The sequence below is a fragment of the Protopterus annectens genome, chromosome 4.part0 (genome assembly GCF_019279795.1).
Source record: "Protopterus annectens isolate FY-2018-M chromosome 4.part0, PAN1.0, whole genome shotgun sequence".
Taxonomy (NCBI): Eukaryota; Metazoa; Chordata; order Ceratodontiformes; family Protopteridae; genus Protopterus; species Protopterus annectens.
The window spans coordinates 1,084,399,786-1,084,416,513 of record NC_056733.1 but is presented as its reverse complement, the minus strand read 5'-3'; the positions used below and the strand labels follow the sequence as shown (position 1 = coordinate 1,084,416,513).

The 16,728-nt window shown below is 39.3% G+C and overlaps 1 protein-coding gene across 2 annotated transcripts in view; it reads right to left on the bottom strand.

Annotated features, from left to right (window-relative positions):
* The window catches only part of HARS1 (histidyl-tRNA synthetase 1), an 824,052-nt gene that overhangs the window by 607,342 nt on the left and 199,982 nt on the right, over positions 1 to 16,728 (bottom strand). For both annotated transcript variants that reach the window (XM_044069030.1, XM_044069029.1), the window contains one exon: positions 7,292 to 7,417. In XM_044069030.1, the coding sequence (XP_043924965.1) occupies positions 7,292 to 7,417 (126 nt within the window). The remainder of the gene's footprint in view (positions 1 to 7,291; positions 7,418 to 16,728) is intronic.

Here is a 16,728-nt window from a genome sequence, read left to right as displayed (position 1 = left end):
AGTCACCACATACCTAGTCATGTGGGTTTGGTAGTTAATGGCCCTGAAAGCTAAAGTGGCAGACGTTTACACTTTTTCCCATACCATCCACATCACAACTGTCCTTCTATGAAGGTAAAAGTTTAGAAGATAACAGCAATTTATATGGCTTACTAGTAGCTAAGGAAATCACAACAGGGTCAGGAGAAGAGCTTTTATATAAAACACTTCTGGGCTTCAGGGACTTTATAGAACATGTCAGGCTACTTTGTAGCAGGAGGCTGTTAATCAGGGATTTGAGAAGTCAAAGAGAAAGCGCCCAACAAGGCAACCAAAACAGGGTGGGGGGAACTGCAGAAGGTCAGGGTTTATCAGTCTGAAACAGCTCACAGTATCTCTTTTGGATATCAAAAACTTGGGAACAATCCCATTTAAAATGTTAAAATGCTCCATCATTTGTACTACAATATCACCAAAGGATAATTCAATATCCCCAAAGGATAATTCTTTCATAGGGGAATCAGGAGAAACAGAATCCTTTTCCCAGGCCAAGGACAACCACAAAGATTTCTTTAGCTATGTCTGCAACCTCAAAGGCAATATACAATTGTGTGCAGAGCTCATTGTAAAAGGAGCCACCTATACTGGGCTAGAAGACATAGCAAACCTCCTGGCTGATAAATTCAGCTCCAACTTTACTACCCCCCCCCCCTCAACCTTCCATCAGGAAATATCAAATATAACTCCCCCTACTATCACTACGGAACAGGTCCTTAATGCCTCTTTCTAAGGCCAAGAACACTGCATCAATGGGCCCAGACAATATCCCAGGATGCCTTCTAAATAGCATGAAACACTTATCAGGGCCTCTGTAAATATTATTTAACTATACACTTCAAACGGGCTTTGTGCCTCATGAATGGAGAAAGACAACAGTCATCCCTCAGCACAAAGGTGGGCCATCTACAGACCCTTAAGTCTCACTAGTCTTATATGTAAAGCCATGGAAAGAATGATCATGGAGATGATCAAAAGAGATACAGTAAACCCCCAGACACTGGACCCAAACAAGTCTGCTTTCTTCAAAGGCAGGTCATGCCTACTCATCCTCGTGGACTTCTTTGAGAAGGCACCAAAGCAATGAATAAGGGCAAAATTGTTTACACTGCCTACCTTGACCTGGTCAAGGCATCTGACACAATATCCCACTCAGGTATTGTTGACAAACTCAAGAGGTTAGGTACAAACCCGTATGTCACCCAGTGGATAGCCAAATGGCTCAGACAGGACCCAGGAAGTTAGAATTACAGAGTCCACCTTTATAAAGAGGCTAGTCACAAGTGGAGTCCTTCATGGATCAGTCCTTGGACCACTCCTTTTTGGCATCTACGTCTCAGTAGTCAAGGCCAATGCCAGTGGTCTCTGGCTAACTAAATTTACAGATGATTGCAAATTAGGAGTAATCACTGAATCTCACACTGACACAAATGTTCTCCAGGAGGAGCGGTCACAGACAAAGAACTGGTGTCAGAGCCATGGACAAACTAAATGCCAAGAAATGCATAACAGTATCCTTTGGGAAGTCATCCATCCCTGGTAACTATCATATTGACAACACACCCCTTAGAGTTGACCCAGTAATCAGAGACTTAGGGACACACATAGATAGTAATCTAGCCTTTAATCATCACGTGTCTACAGTGGTGAAGAAATCATAAACAAAGGTATGGCATCTAAGTCCAGGGAAGTCATTGTTACACTGTATTCAGCATTCATCAGACCTATCATTGAGTACAATGCCCCCTTTGGTATGTACCTAACCAGACATATCCAACAACTGAAATGTCCACAGAGGTTCCTCACTAAAAGAATACAGGGCTTAAGTAATATGTCCTATGAAGACCGCCTCAAGGCCCTATCCCTGTATTCTGTCTCCTACAGGCTTTTGAGGGGAGATCTATGGCTGGAATACAGGGCATAGTCAGACCCCACTCTGATGGACCTCCTGCATATCCACAAAACAAACAGCACCAGAATTACCCATTCTGAAGACATGAATCTTGCCAGTGATATAAATAGGACCTGCTGGAGAGACCGGTTATGTATCCCACAGACTACCCCGTCTCTGGAATACGCTCCATCTCCATGTGAAGCAGAGTTCCTCCCTAACCCAATTGAAGTGCCAACTTGACAATTGGATGGGGAACAGGGAATTCATCCCTGGCTTGGCACCTATGTCTGTAATGAAGACAGGTAAACTGTAAATGGTTCATCTTCCAGACCCATGCTTACACTTATCAAGGGTATCAGAACTTGTCAGATATTTGGGACGCATGGCAAGGCTTAAAAAGGCCCTTGTGGTCATTAACCTAGTAAACACCTATGAACCTAAGGCAAGAGGAGACTGGAGTTGAGAAGAGTAAGCCAAGTACTCTTCCCCAGAATCTGAATCTAACACAGAGCACTCAGACTCCCTATGCCTTTTAGAAGGAGTAGAAGACCAAGGAAAATAAAAGGTACAGAAGAGCCCTTGAGAAGGTTTTAAAGGTACAAGTGCATTAAAAAGGCCCAGTGTTAAATCCTGCCATTCCTTGGGAGGATCCTTTACCATAGAAGCCACATGCCTGGTCTTTAATTTTTTTCAGGGGAACATCAGCCCTAACAAACCTAAGAAGCTCAGACCCCTGCCTAGATTCAATAACAGCACCAGGGACTTCATGCCTAAGTAGTGTCTGGGGAATACCCCTCTGATATAAATCAGCCACAGTTCCCCCTCCACGTCTGCAACAGACACAGGCATATCCTAAGCAGATGTGCAAGTAAGCAGCCCTGTACTGGCCTCCAACTGGGTCGTGACAGAGGGACCAGACACCAGAACCACACAGTCCTAAGGTTCTTCATCCAACCTGATGGAAACATGAGGAGGAGGGCGGACAGCAGCAGATTCAATGTGGGCCTTCTTAGGCTTCTTTTTAAGTGACAGCCAAGCGTCAGGGCAGGCGGACTCAGAAGCTATGGTACCCTGTGCCAACAGCTTCAAATGTTGATTCTCCAAATAAACAGAAATGGGCAACAGACTGTGAAGAGCCTTTGCAATAAACTCCTGACAAATCTTGCACTGTGTACAGTTCTGAGTAGCACCGAAACAAAAGGCATTTGTCGTGTCTATTTTTACAAGGAATTTGTCTCCCACATTCACATTTTCCCTTCCTGCATGACATATAAAAAGATAATGCCACTAAAGGAAACAAAAAAATGAAGGAAAAGACCCCAATGTGGCTCTTACCTCGTCAAACCAAATTCATAAAAAAGTGTTTGAACTTGACAGCAAAGACGTTCTGTGGATACAAGGTGCTCATGCTTACTTATGCACCTTTTTCCTTGACACAGGACATATGTCTGACGTACAGCACCTGGAAGGAGATGAAACTTTAGTATGTTGATCGGATGTTCCGTTATCCTTGGCAGGATATCCCATCTGTAAAGTATACTGCAACAGTGATAAAGAAGTACATACTTCAACTAGACTGGTGGAAGGTCTGAGAAGAACAATCCTCATCCCCACGCACTACAGCCCGACTACAGAGGGGTGTGATGAAGGACCTTTCCATGACCCAGCTTGCTGTGGCTGTGTTCTGACCACTCAACTGACAAAACACTACATACACTCCTGGACACGCCTTCCCAAGCCGACAGCTGCAATGCTCCGCTCCTGGTAATCTCATTAGCCAATGAAGTGGTGCCAACTCAAGGCTGGAGAGAACACTACACACTGGGGACCAGTAGACCATTAGCACTCTTCAAGAAAAATCTTGATGAGTGGATGGGAAATAGGAAATACACCCTGGGAATCACTTCTGTGTCTCTGCTCGACAGTGGCACAGGAAAATAACTTTCTTGGGTGGCGTAAGTCAGGAAACCTTGTTGGCTAGGCTTATGTAGGCCCTTGGGCTGATAGCCTAGTACCTACCTATGAACCTATGTCATATATGGGGTTATTTCCAAGAGGGTGTGAATGATGTCTACCCTCTGACCCTATGAGCATTGATGGTGCTTTAGCAAAGGTATGGACTGGGTGAAGGATCCTTCCGCCCTTCCCCATCCTAGGACTTTTATCCACTTCAATGCACTGGGTAGTAAAATAAGTAAAAAGCTTTTTCCTGTGTGTAAAGGTGGCTTGGTTAAATGGTCTGGCACTTATAGTGGTGCTTCATGTTGTTCCCCTCCCTAAGGCAGAGCAGATAGTGCCAGAACAAGTCTAGGCTCTGTATCTGTTGGCAACATGTACACAAGCAGGATCTGGTGCTTTAGACACAAAGTGGGGTGCTTTCAATGACAAATGTCAAAACTGAAACCTAAACTACATGAGCAGCAAAGAACTGCTGGCTTTAGGATCCAGAGGGACTTTCCTAGAGCAGCAAGTCACATCATATAAAGGTAGACATAATGACTCAGACCCAGAAGGGTCCCTATTATTTTATTTTACATATGTTAACCGGGGGTGTCTGACTGAGCAGAAAAGGCCCTTTTTCAGCAGAGGCCCGGGGAGAAAAGCTCCACATAGAAAAATTAGATACATTTAGATATTTAGACATGATCTCTGTAAGCAATGTTCCTGATGCTTGAAGTGCTTTACATTCTGACCTGTGTACTACTTTCACTCACATCTCTCAAACAAGTTACCTCAGGAATTAAGTACAGATTCAGAAATAATTACGGACAATTTCCCCAAATTCCGACATGTTTTTTTAAAACACTTTACTCCAGCTACATGCTGTATATCTATCTCCTCTCCTCTATGAATTGGTCAGGCTTTACGTGCTTATTGTACCTCAAAATAGAAAAGTGTGTTGTCATCAGCATGTGTGCACCACAGAACAATCCAGAACATCCATCTGCTCCCCTGAAATATTTACACCCCTAATGATTATCATGCTGGCTTCACAGCTGCTGAAGTCTATGCTCACTGCACACATCACTCCAATGCTTAGAAAGTCACAGACAGCACAGAATGAAATAGAACCCATTAACAGCAGAGTCTGCAAAACCAGGGATATTTTTTTAAAGACTAATACTAAGCAAGATTGCCAAGTTTGCTACTGAAGCCTCTTACAGATCCCACCACTGTCTTGCCCTTAAGCAGCTCAATTGGCTTGAACTGCCTCAAGTACTTCTACTCAATCAACTCTCAATAGCCCACAAGCTCTATTACCTTCCAAAAAACACCCCGGCACTCCAGCATCTAATCCAGCCTCACACTTCGATGAGAGTCTTGAGATCCAGTAGCCAAAACCTTATAAAGGTCATTAAACATAATGATGCTGGTAAAGCTCTCTGCTTGCACTATTGCCAGGACCTGGAACTCACTACCAAGCCAAATAACCTCAACTATATCTACTACTCAATTCAGAAAGCTCCTGAAAACCCACTACTTAACTAACTGGCTTTGCCCATGCTACTCCCCTGGTTAGCTCTCACCAGTACACTGTTTTAATAATTTAACGTAGGGTCTACACCTTAAATTTTCCCTGGAAATTTGTAAATTTTCTCTGGAAATTCTGATAAACATCTCCCCTGCATAGCTAAATATTAGACTATTAGCCATTACTATTAAAAAATGGTGCTGTCTTAATGCCTAACGTTATGTTCTTTATTTTTCTTAACTTGTAAAACTGCAAATTACGGTATAGAAAGTTGGACATTACTGTGCGTTTATTAGATGTCTAGAGCTGTTTATGTATAGAACATTTCCTTGTATGTAACATTTTTGGAGCTTTCCTCCCCGGGCCTCTGCTGAAAATGGATCTGTGTCCAGTCGACTTTCCCAGTTAACAAATGTAAAATAAAAAAAATAAATAAAAGCAATTAAAAAGTTTATATAAAATTGTGATTGGAATGAATATGCATTTTCAGGATAATATGAAACCTGTGGGCAATACATAACTATCAATCTCCTGTCACACTGTACAAAAGTGCTGAATAGGGTGACTGACAAATATACAAAACAGAAAAAAAGACATTATGGGAGATTAGCAGTTCAGATTCAGATCAGGATGCAGCACAACTTACCTGATGTTGGAAGTGAGACAGACAGTAGAAAAGATGGACATGAGGAAAGAGTCCTAGACTTGGGCAGTCCTACTATGGTTTGAAGTTCCAGATAAATTGGTAGAATTACTGCAGACTGTGTTCAAGGACTCAATTAAACAAGTCCAAATATTGTAAAGACTCGCAGAGGGGTCCCAGTGGGAGTGGGTGTGTATCAATGTTCAGATCTGTGCCCACTGCTGTTCACACTTGTGAAGGATTATATTAACAAACAGGTCAGAGGACTCAGATCAACAAAGCTGCAGACGATGTGCACTGCAAGTAAACGCTAATCAGGACTATATCACATGGTATGGGAATGGAATGCAAAACTGATGGCACATCGGATGAAACAGAGTACAGACAAGAGAGTTGTCACTGCAGCACATGGGGGACATCCAAAAAAGTTGAAAATTGAGAAAAAAGGGCTTTCTGGAACAGGTTAAAAGCTCCAATCATCTGGGGGGAGGTGAACAGAATAGAAGTCTGAATGAGGAAGTCAAAGCTAGAATCAGAGGCTCTGCAGTCAACTGACAAAGTGTAGTGTGTGACAGAACAGTGACAAACTGAGAAATAAGGTGTACAAAATAGTGGTGTAACCAGTACTACTGTATGGTACAGCAACCTGGGTAGTAAAGGCAGAAGAGCTGAAGAAACTACAATTGGACATAAACTGCCTGAAGTTGGTGGTAGGAAGCACAGTGTAAGACAGACAAAGAAAAGAGGACACCAGAGCAGAAAACAAATAGTCCTAGCTGCAGAAAAAAATCAAAGATGACAGATTACAGTGGGTCAGTCACAAGTGCAAGAAAACAGAAGACAATTTAGTGAAGAAGATTTGGGAGAGATAGGAAGAAGGCAAGAAGAAATGAAGATTTCCAGCCAAGAGAGAGAGATGGACTGCATGAGCGAAGACTTACTACAGGTGGGCATGACTGTCAAAGATTGGGATGTGGGCACTAGACAGAGAGATGGTAACAGTTGAAACACAACACCAGTTAGAAAAATAGGGAAAAGAGGGGCTGGCAATGAATAAACCTACTTGTATAATGTTTGTATCTAACACTATTCAGCACCTTCAGTCCTCATAGTTCTATTAAAAAGAGAACTACAAACTTCATGAAGAACAGATTAAAGTTCTGAGGTTAAATTCAGGACAGTTGGGAGATGTACTCTCAAACCATACCATAAAGTTTTGTGAAAATCTTGAGCACAGGCTACTTACGCACTGATAGAACTCCCTGTAGCGACCTTTTGTCATAGCGGGATTATCACGTCTATATACTTTGGCAATGTGGTATCGTTTAATAGCTTTGATTTTGTTCATTGCCAAATAGCGTGCAAAGGGTACCTAAAAGTGAAGAGTTAAGGAATACATCTAAAATTCAAGACAGAAGAATTCTGTTAAGTTTTATAAAGTTATACAAGGCTCAATTCAAAACTCAGATACTCCGATTAGATATTTTGCATATCATTAAGTTATAGGTAGTTTTTCTTTAAAAAAAACGTTGGATAGAAAAATTTATAATTTCATAGAAACACAAGACTGCAAGAAGAACTGAAATCAGCATTATCTGACAATTTTAACAGATGCGTGCCCCCCCACCAGTCTAACCACTAAGGCAAGTAAATGACTGAAGTACAACAGTACAGATTCCACTTAAGGTCCAGACCAAAACTATTTCTATCTATCACCTACTTTCCTGAGAAATACCAAGTCTTTACCTACTACTTCTAATAGGTAGATGCTTACACAGCAATCCAACTCTCCGAGTTAGGATTTCCTTACTTCCTGCAAACATACTCATTTCATCATCAAAACACAAAATCTTCTGTCCTCAAACATCCATTTCAGGGAAAAAAGGCTTTTTTACCCTTCCAACCTTTTTTGAACAAATATAAGGCTTCCATAACATTCATATCTTTGATTCCATTTTCTCAGAAGTGTATATCAAATTATATTACTGACTCACTAGTCAAAGCTTTTGATGCAGATGCCACTTTTTTAGTTTTGTCTTCTAGAACTGCCTTACCATAAGCTTTTTTGAAAAGACAGTTTCCAAAGCCACACACCTAACTTCTGTCTGTGTTCTTAGAGACCTGCATACCACTATCACCTCTGTCCTCCATGTAATAATGCTATTCCCTCTACAGTCTAGCAATTGACTTTCTCCACAATTCAGTAATACTGTGTCAGCACATTTAGTAAACCTGATTATGTTCTCCTTTGTCATTTACTGGTTAGCTGTACCAGTCCCCCTCTTCTGGACTCTGCCCTTATGATTTTGCTACCAAACAGAAAACTCTGTACTCCACAACAAAACATGGACAACACACAGTCAAACAATTCCCAAGGGCTGCTTACACCCCAATATTTTTCTAAATTATTTTTATCATGTATTTAACACTAATGGACTCACTGGAGGCCCTCCTTGCACTGGAATATGCTGATGTCTGTGCGGTCACGGAAACTTGGTTCATGGCTGTGGAGAGCACCCTGCATTACCAGGCTATACCTCATTCCACAAATTCCGACCCCAAAATGAGGTCGGGAAAACTAAGGGTGGTGAAGTCTCTATCTTCATTAAGGACAGGCACACCTCCAGAGTGGTTTGCAATCATGACACACTGGAACTACTCCAGGTACAACTGACATTTGGCAAGGTACCCATCCACGTTATAGCTAGTTACAGACCCCCTCCATGACTCAGGACACATACTCCTCTTACCTGGATCTACTAAACTCCATCAAGGTACCCCCCCTAACACCCTGATCCTTGCTTACCTTCAATTACCCCACCTTAGACTTTATGAACTACTCTTGCACTAATGCACTGTCTCAAAAATTCCTTGCCTTGATCACGTTTTAATGCACTAGATCAGCTCATCTCATCTCCCAAAAGGGGAGATAACATTCTGGACTTGGTTCTCACCAACATGGATGACTGCTGCACCACTCCCATAGTATAAAATATAATGAAGTACAGCTACCGTCCAAAGGTCCCAGTCCCGAACAAGAAAACCAATTAATAGAAAAAGACAGGACACGACCACCACAGGATAGTGCATAAAATCCAAGTTTATTTTAGATGAATAAGCGCTTTCACGTGCTCCCTCGGCACGCTTCTTCAGATTTCACTATATCATTTGTATCTCAGCATTTAAATATACCATCATAATTACTTAATTGGAGACAATCAATCCTAGATGCAAACAATTAAATTAATTGTATAAAACAATCTGCATCATCCATTGTGAGTTCTAGTAGAAAATTTCATTTAAAACAAAACATAAGTTAATCAACACACCTATTATATGTGATTCTAATGTAAATAAAAACAATCTAACGCCCAAACAAGTTAAAAACCAAATCCATAACACAAACTAAACTCAATAATGTATAAAAACATCTCCCGTATATATATATATATATATATATAAATGCTATGTAGCAATATAAATTAATTCATATTTTCTGTACATATATATATTTAATAAATATCAGAAACATATGTATGAGTAACCTCGAAGTAACTATAAAACAAGTCACATCATAGTTATACAGCTTAAATAATTAATGGCATTGAAAACGTTTCAACCATTTTATGTATAGTCATTAGTACTCATATAATGTTAAATAGCCTATAAATATTTGTACGTAGCTTCCATATATAAAGATACAAAATAAAAAGCAACAATATTTATTCAAAACATATAGTAACATGTGAATAAATATAAATATACATATAACCAACCTACTTCCATAAAGCATTTAAAACAATATCAAAATCAATTATGTTTTAAACCCATAAAAGTACTACTTACGAGCATCAAGCGCAGGCTTAATGCTAATAAATTGGTTTAAGACCAGGATCTACGTGAGCTCGTAATTTAAAAATCCAACAAAGCTCGATGGATTCTAGGTAATTCATATTATTGCCTCCCCTCCTATTCTTTTTTACCAATTGTAACACCCTGAATTTAAAACTATGATAAGTATGAGATATAACATGTCTAGCTAATACGTTCTGTTGATTCTTCTTAATTATATCATAAATATGATTATACATTGTATCTTTTAAGTTTCTTGAGGTCATGCCCATGTAAAACACCATACATTGTGTACAGGTTGCTAAATATATCAAGTTCTCATGACCACAACTGGCATGAAACCTAGGTGTAAATGTATAATCAATAGTAGGATGGATGAAACATTGTTCATCTATGATGAAACTACACATCTTGCATCTATTGCAACGATATGTGCCTAATTTGGTCGTTCTAGGTCTATCATGCTCAATGCAGGAATGTTCTCTGCATAAGATTCTTTTGAGATTCTTACTATTTCTATACCTAAACCTAGGGGTGGCGCCTATAATATTTAGGATCATTGGATCAACAGATAATACCTGCCAATTCTTCCTAATAATATCTACTAGCTTACTTTTGTCAATAGTATATCTAGTAGTAAAAGTAACACTAGGACCATTGGATATATTTCTCCTTCCATAGGTACATCTAACTGTACTACTACTGCCTTCTCCTAGTCCATTTAGTAATGAATCTTTAATCTTACTTACCATGCAACTATTATAACCTCTATCTACAAAGAGGGTATGCATGGTATCCAATTCTGTCTGCATGGTCAAGACATCCTTACATAATCTAGTGATCCTAACAAATTGTCCCTTGACAATATTAGAAAATACAAATCTCGGATGCATGCTACTATAATGTAAGAGTGCGTTTTTCCAGCATGGTTTTCTATAGGGGGAAGTGGATATACAACCTCCTGTATCCTTTGTTATACTTATATCCAAAAAATCCACTTTATCATATGAAAAATCCAGTGTGAATCTTAAGAAATCTGTAGTTGATTCCAAATAGCAAATAAAAGCTTTCATTTCTTCTATATCACCTTTCCAGAAGAGTAGTACATCATCCACAAACCTTCTGTAGAAAATCACCTGTGGATAGAACGCACAATAGAGCAGGAACCTTCTCTCCCAACAGTGTACTACTAGATTTGCATACGAATTAGCACATGGGGTGCCCATGGTGACACTCCAATTCTGTGCAAACAGCTTATCACTGAACATGAAGACATTATTAGTTAATACAATCTCTAAAAGTGTGCAGACAAGTATCTGTTATTCATTATTAATTCCTTCAGTTGAACATAAAACCTCTCTAACGGCTTCTATGCCATATTCGTTAGGAATTGAGGTGATCAGATTTTTAACATCTAAAGTTACCAATAAACAAGAAGGATCAATTCTACCATTGGTAAAACCAGATAACTCATTAATTAGTTGGTAACTATCTTTTAAAATAATAGGTATGTTCCTAACCAAAGGTCCTAGTATACTTTCAATATAAACTGATATTCTCTCTGTCACCCACCCATCCCCAGCCACTATGGGTCTCATCGGTGGGGGGGAAGATGATCTTATGAACCTTGGGTAGGTTTTTTATGTATGGAATTAACGGAAATTCAACTAAAAAATAATTATATAGCTCCTATGTGACCTGTCTGCACATCAAAAGATCGTACAAATCATCATGTACTCTTGTAACAATTCTTGCAAAATGTTCTTGATTTATCTCCATATAAGTGTTAGTATCAAGTAACATACACAACATTGCTGTATTATAATCATTAGCATCCAATAGTACTACCCCACCCCCCTTATCAGCAGGTTTTATCACCAGATCTTCACTCAAGGATAGATTAACCAAAGACTGTTATTGTTGCTTGTTCAGATTAAAATATGTGCATCTACGCCCTTGTTTCGCAAAATATGCGTATAAATCATTTTCACATAGACTAATAAAACACTCTACATTCGCAGGTAAATGGGGAACAAAAGAACTTCTATATTTAAAATTGTACACTGGTTGTGAGACCATTTTGTTATCAGTAGCAAACATTAATTTGAGTGCTATCGCACGCCCAAATAGTCTCAAATCAATCAACAACTCACTTAAATCACTTGCTTGTGAAGGAATAAAGGATAAACCTTTATTTAGTAAAGTACAGTCTGTGTGACTAAGCTCAAACCTGGAGAAATTAAAGACGAGTTGATTCAGTTCCGCATCCTTCATCTCATACCTTGATTCTCCCCTGAGAATTTCTGGTTCCTTCCAGTTGTGATCATATTTACAGGTTTCTTGTCGCTTTCTTGACCTTTCTAAAGCATTCGATACCATATCACACTCCAAACTTCTCAAAGTATCACAACTCAACTTATCTCCCTCTACTATTAAATGGTTCACTAGCTATCTCACTAATAGACAACAATCAGTAAGATGGCAGGCTACCTGCCCCCCTTACTTACCAGCCCAAACTGGGGTGCCTCAAGGCTCGATTCTTGGCCCTCTACTCTTTAATATTTTCACAAACCAACTGCATACTTCCTGTACAGCATCCTCCCTAACGCAATATGTGGACGACTCTGCCCTTATTACCCGTTCTGACAGTTTCTCTAACTTCCTCTCTACTACTCAACATAGCTTCCTATCTGTAGGAAAACGGCTAACCAACAACCAACTAATTCCAAATCCCCCAAAAAAGAAAACTCTTTTTTCCAAAAACCCTCTCTAAACTCAAAACAACCTTCCCCATTTCTTCTCTCTTGACAATACCATCATACAACCTGACCCACATACTAAACTTTTTGGTGTTATTACCGATGACCAATTAAAATTTAATACCCATATTCAGCACTGTATCAAAAAGACCAATCAAAAACTTGGCCTACTCTACAGATATAAAAAATACCTAGCCCCTGACTCTAGGCAGAAACTAGCTCAGGCATTCCTCCTTCCATGTCTACTTTATGCCTCTGCCATCTTTTCACATCTCCAATCTACCCTTTTGGCTAAACTGTCAAACATACTACAGTGTTGCAAGATTTGCTAGTAACCAACCCTACAAATCTCATCACTGTCATGCACTACAACAACTCCACTGGCTTGACTTTCCCCAGCACCTGCTTCACTCCCAGCTACAAATGACTCATACTCTACTCTTAAAACCCCTTTCCTATCCTGCTCTATCCTCGCTAATATCACATTACCCTCCCAGAACTCTTCGTAGCTCTGACCAGCTCCTTCTGGACACCTATAAACCTAACAAAAACATTGGTAAAGTTATTTACAAATACAGTATCTCCCATGCATGGAACAAACTTCATCTTAACATCTGAATCATTTCTAAAGAGGGTGGCCTAATGGTTAAGGTGTTTGCCTTACAAACACAAGGTGCAGGGTTTGAGTCTCACAAGGGATAACTGGCTATGCTTAAAATGGCTCACAAGAGCCGTTAGTCTAGTACTAACCTATGAACTATCACCAATCTCTTTAAATCCAAACTTAAAGACTTTCTCCTAAATGTCAACATCTGTTACTGCAATGATCCCACTTAAATCCCACTTACCACCTCTCACACTTTTTAACACCCATCAATTGCAAGTGTCATACCTCATTTGCATCTCTCTCTCTTTTTGTTGATAAAAAAAACAGTTCTAACTTTTGTACTGAATGTTATGCACATTATAGTAATGCTTACGTAAACTTCATTCTCAGGCCTTTTGTACATTTCTAATGTTCTCATGTAAAACACATTACTGTAATGTTTGCATAAAACTTCACTGTCAGATGTTTTTCTTTTTTGTAACTTTGTAATAACTGTCTGGAGCTTTTCTCCTTGGGTCTCCACTGAAAATGGGCCACTGGATCAGTTGGACTAACTCAGTAAACAAATGACAAATAAATAAAATTTACTGCCTTCAGTGTTTGCGTACTTAGACTGAGGTTGTTGACATTAAAGTAATGATATCAGAATCTGAAGGCTATAACTGATTTAACTGATGTTAGGCATGCTTGGAGTTTATTCCTCAGATAAAGAAAGGCAGTGTTGCAAATCTGATTTTAGTTTTCTTTACTGCTAGCAGAAAATGGATTTTCAGATCCGAGACTCATTTTAGAAGTGTACAAGCAGGACATGGATTTGCATATAGCAGCCTGTATGTAAAATAAATACATTCAGCTAAATTTTATTTTTATCCGACATCCAATGTTGATTACTTAAGACATGGCAACAGAGGAAGTAAGATGAACTGTGTGCAACAACTTTGGCTATTTTGGTGCAAGTCATTGTGAGGTTATTGGAAACGTTTTCATTCAAAATTCCCACTTTTACTGATCTGCAGAGCACTGCTGGCACTAATAGCCCTTCAAACAGTAGTCAAACATTGCACCACCCACAGTAATATTGTTCATGTGCCGTGACCTGACATGAAGCCAAGCTGAACTGTTCTTAAAAGGTTATGGTCCAACAGGAAATTTGTTTACAACTCATTCCAAAAAGTGTTTGATTACTGGCTTAAAATGATGACTAGCTTGGCCCTGTAGTGTTTGATTTCAGTAATAAATCCTCCTCCATATCTTCTTCCTCTTTTGACTTTTCCTGGTTAGGGGTCACCACAGTCTGCAGAACGATTGGCAGTGGAGTTTTACAGTATCGAGTTGCCAGCCTGGCATTCAACCTTCCACTGAAGGCACACACACATGCACACTCACACCTATGGCCAATTTAGTGTGTCCAATCCACTACAGCATGTCTTTGAGATGTGGGAGGAAACTGCAGCACCTGGAGGAAACCCATGCAACTGCAGGGAGCACATATAGACTCTGCACAGAATCAAACTGGAGAACCTCTTCTTGCTGTGAGGTGGCAACACTAACCGCTGCACCATCATGGTCACCCTAATAAATCCTCCTTCATATAATGGGATAATATTTACGTGCTGACAAAAAGTAAGGAAGCCGCCTCCAATGGGATTCTGTTTATAACATTGGTGAGAGGGTTTGCAATGAAGGTGCTAACTTTTTCAAGCAAGCTGGAGAAAGGCCATCCATGGAAACAGAGAAAGGGTCTTTTAGGGAGAATTTTTTGTTTTTTGTGGAAACAGTTGTTAGCTTTAATGTGAAACTAGGGAATTCTGTGTTTCTGGGGCTACTCTTGGAAGTTATACAGCTACGTTAGTACTGCAGAGACTGACTATGGACCTGAACTATGCAGTAAATGCAGTTATTTATTTGCTATTTGCTGATGTGTTGGCAAATACAGAGTATTACCTTGGTAATTATCTCATTTTGACAAGTAGTTTATTTATGGCTTTCCAAAATCCTGAAGGAATGACACTTTCTTCCCTTATTGTCTGCTGTAATAAGGCCGTTTTGCTGTCCTTGTATGCCTTTGACATTTTTTTTTGGGGGGGGGGGTATTTCCTGTACTTGTTTAGTGGTGCTATGTCAGCAAGCATTTTGCATGTACCATGTGTATATTTTGTCAAATGTTTCAAAAGACTGCAACCACATTTGTCAGTTTAAGGCAGGTAGTTCTCTTTTATTCTTATTTGCTGTAGAGGAACATGCTTATCCAGAAGGCTTAGTAGGACAGAACTGAAAAAATAAACAGATTTTGCCACATTGCTGGCATTTCAGTTCGTAATAAACAGTGTTCATTTTCATTTGTTTACTGAGAAGGTCTGATGGAGTGTAAAAATACCCCTTTCAAATGGCAGTCAGAGAAAAGCTCCATAAATAAAAATGTGCAAGGATTTTATTATCTCTTAGTAGTAAGGCTTTAGGTATAGATGGAGAGGCCTTATGTTTTTATAAAGAGATAGTGCATTCGTGACTGCTCATACACTTGAATAACATTCCAACAATTCTGAGGGTGCACACCTATGGACAAAACAGCATTTTCCAAAGGAAAAAAAATTCCTGTATACTCAGAAATATGCAAATTTGGGCACATAATATATACTAAAGAAGTTGTTCCCAAAGCTACCAAGCATTTTACTTTCATTATCATACAAAGTGCATGTCACATTATCATAATTTCACTTGTTTTGGAAATGTGCTGCCGACTACTTCCTGTACTGACATGGATACACAGATTATACTGTGATCTAGAGCAAGTGTGCTTGTGCGACAGTATTCTACATACCACAGATTATACTGTGATCCAGAGCAAGTGTGCTTGTGTGACAGTATTCTACACACCACAGATTATACTGTGATCTGGCAATACTCTTTTTGTAACAGTTTTCTATAAATTGGATCACGTACAAATTGCCAGAGTAAGGAAGAAAGCCCTACCTAACACACTTTGCCATCCATCAGATGCAAGGTTCTTTTATTACAGTTGGAATGTTTTGAACACAACAGCTATAATACTTTCTGGATTACTTATTTGGGTAATTGAATGTTTTAGCAAGTTATGATTGGTGACTACTGCTTCAGTATGTACCCTGTCAATAACTTGTTCATCCTTCCTAAAGACTTCAAACTAAGCAGAACATATTTATGTATATACGTATGTATGTATTTATTTCAATTTGTTGACCAGGTGGCAAATTGATACTTTTCATCCAAGACCTGGTTAGAGTGACATAATATTTACAGTCAGATATGGCTAGGATAGGTAAATTACATATTAAGATGAAAGAGAGAAATGAACATTGCTAAAATACTAGGAAGTACTGCTAACATGCTAAGAAAATTAATTCCTATATGGCTAGTTTGAACCTGGGATGAGAAAGGTAAGGACATTTTATTGGCAGTTTCCAAATTTGTTATTCTGATCTCTCA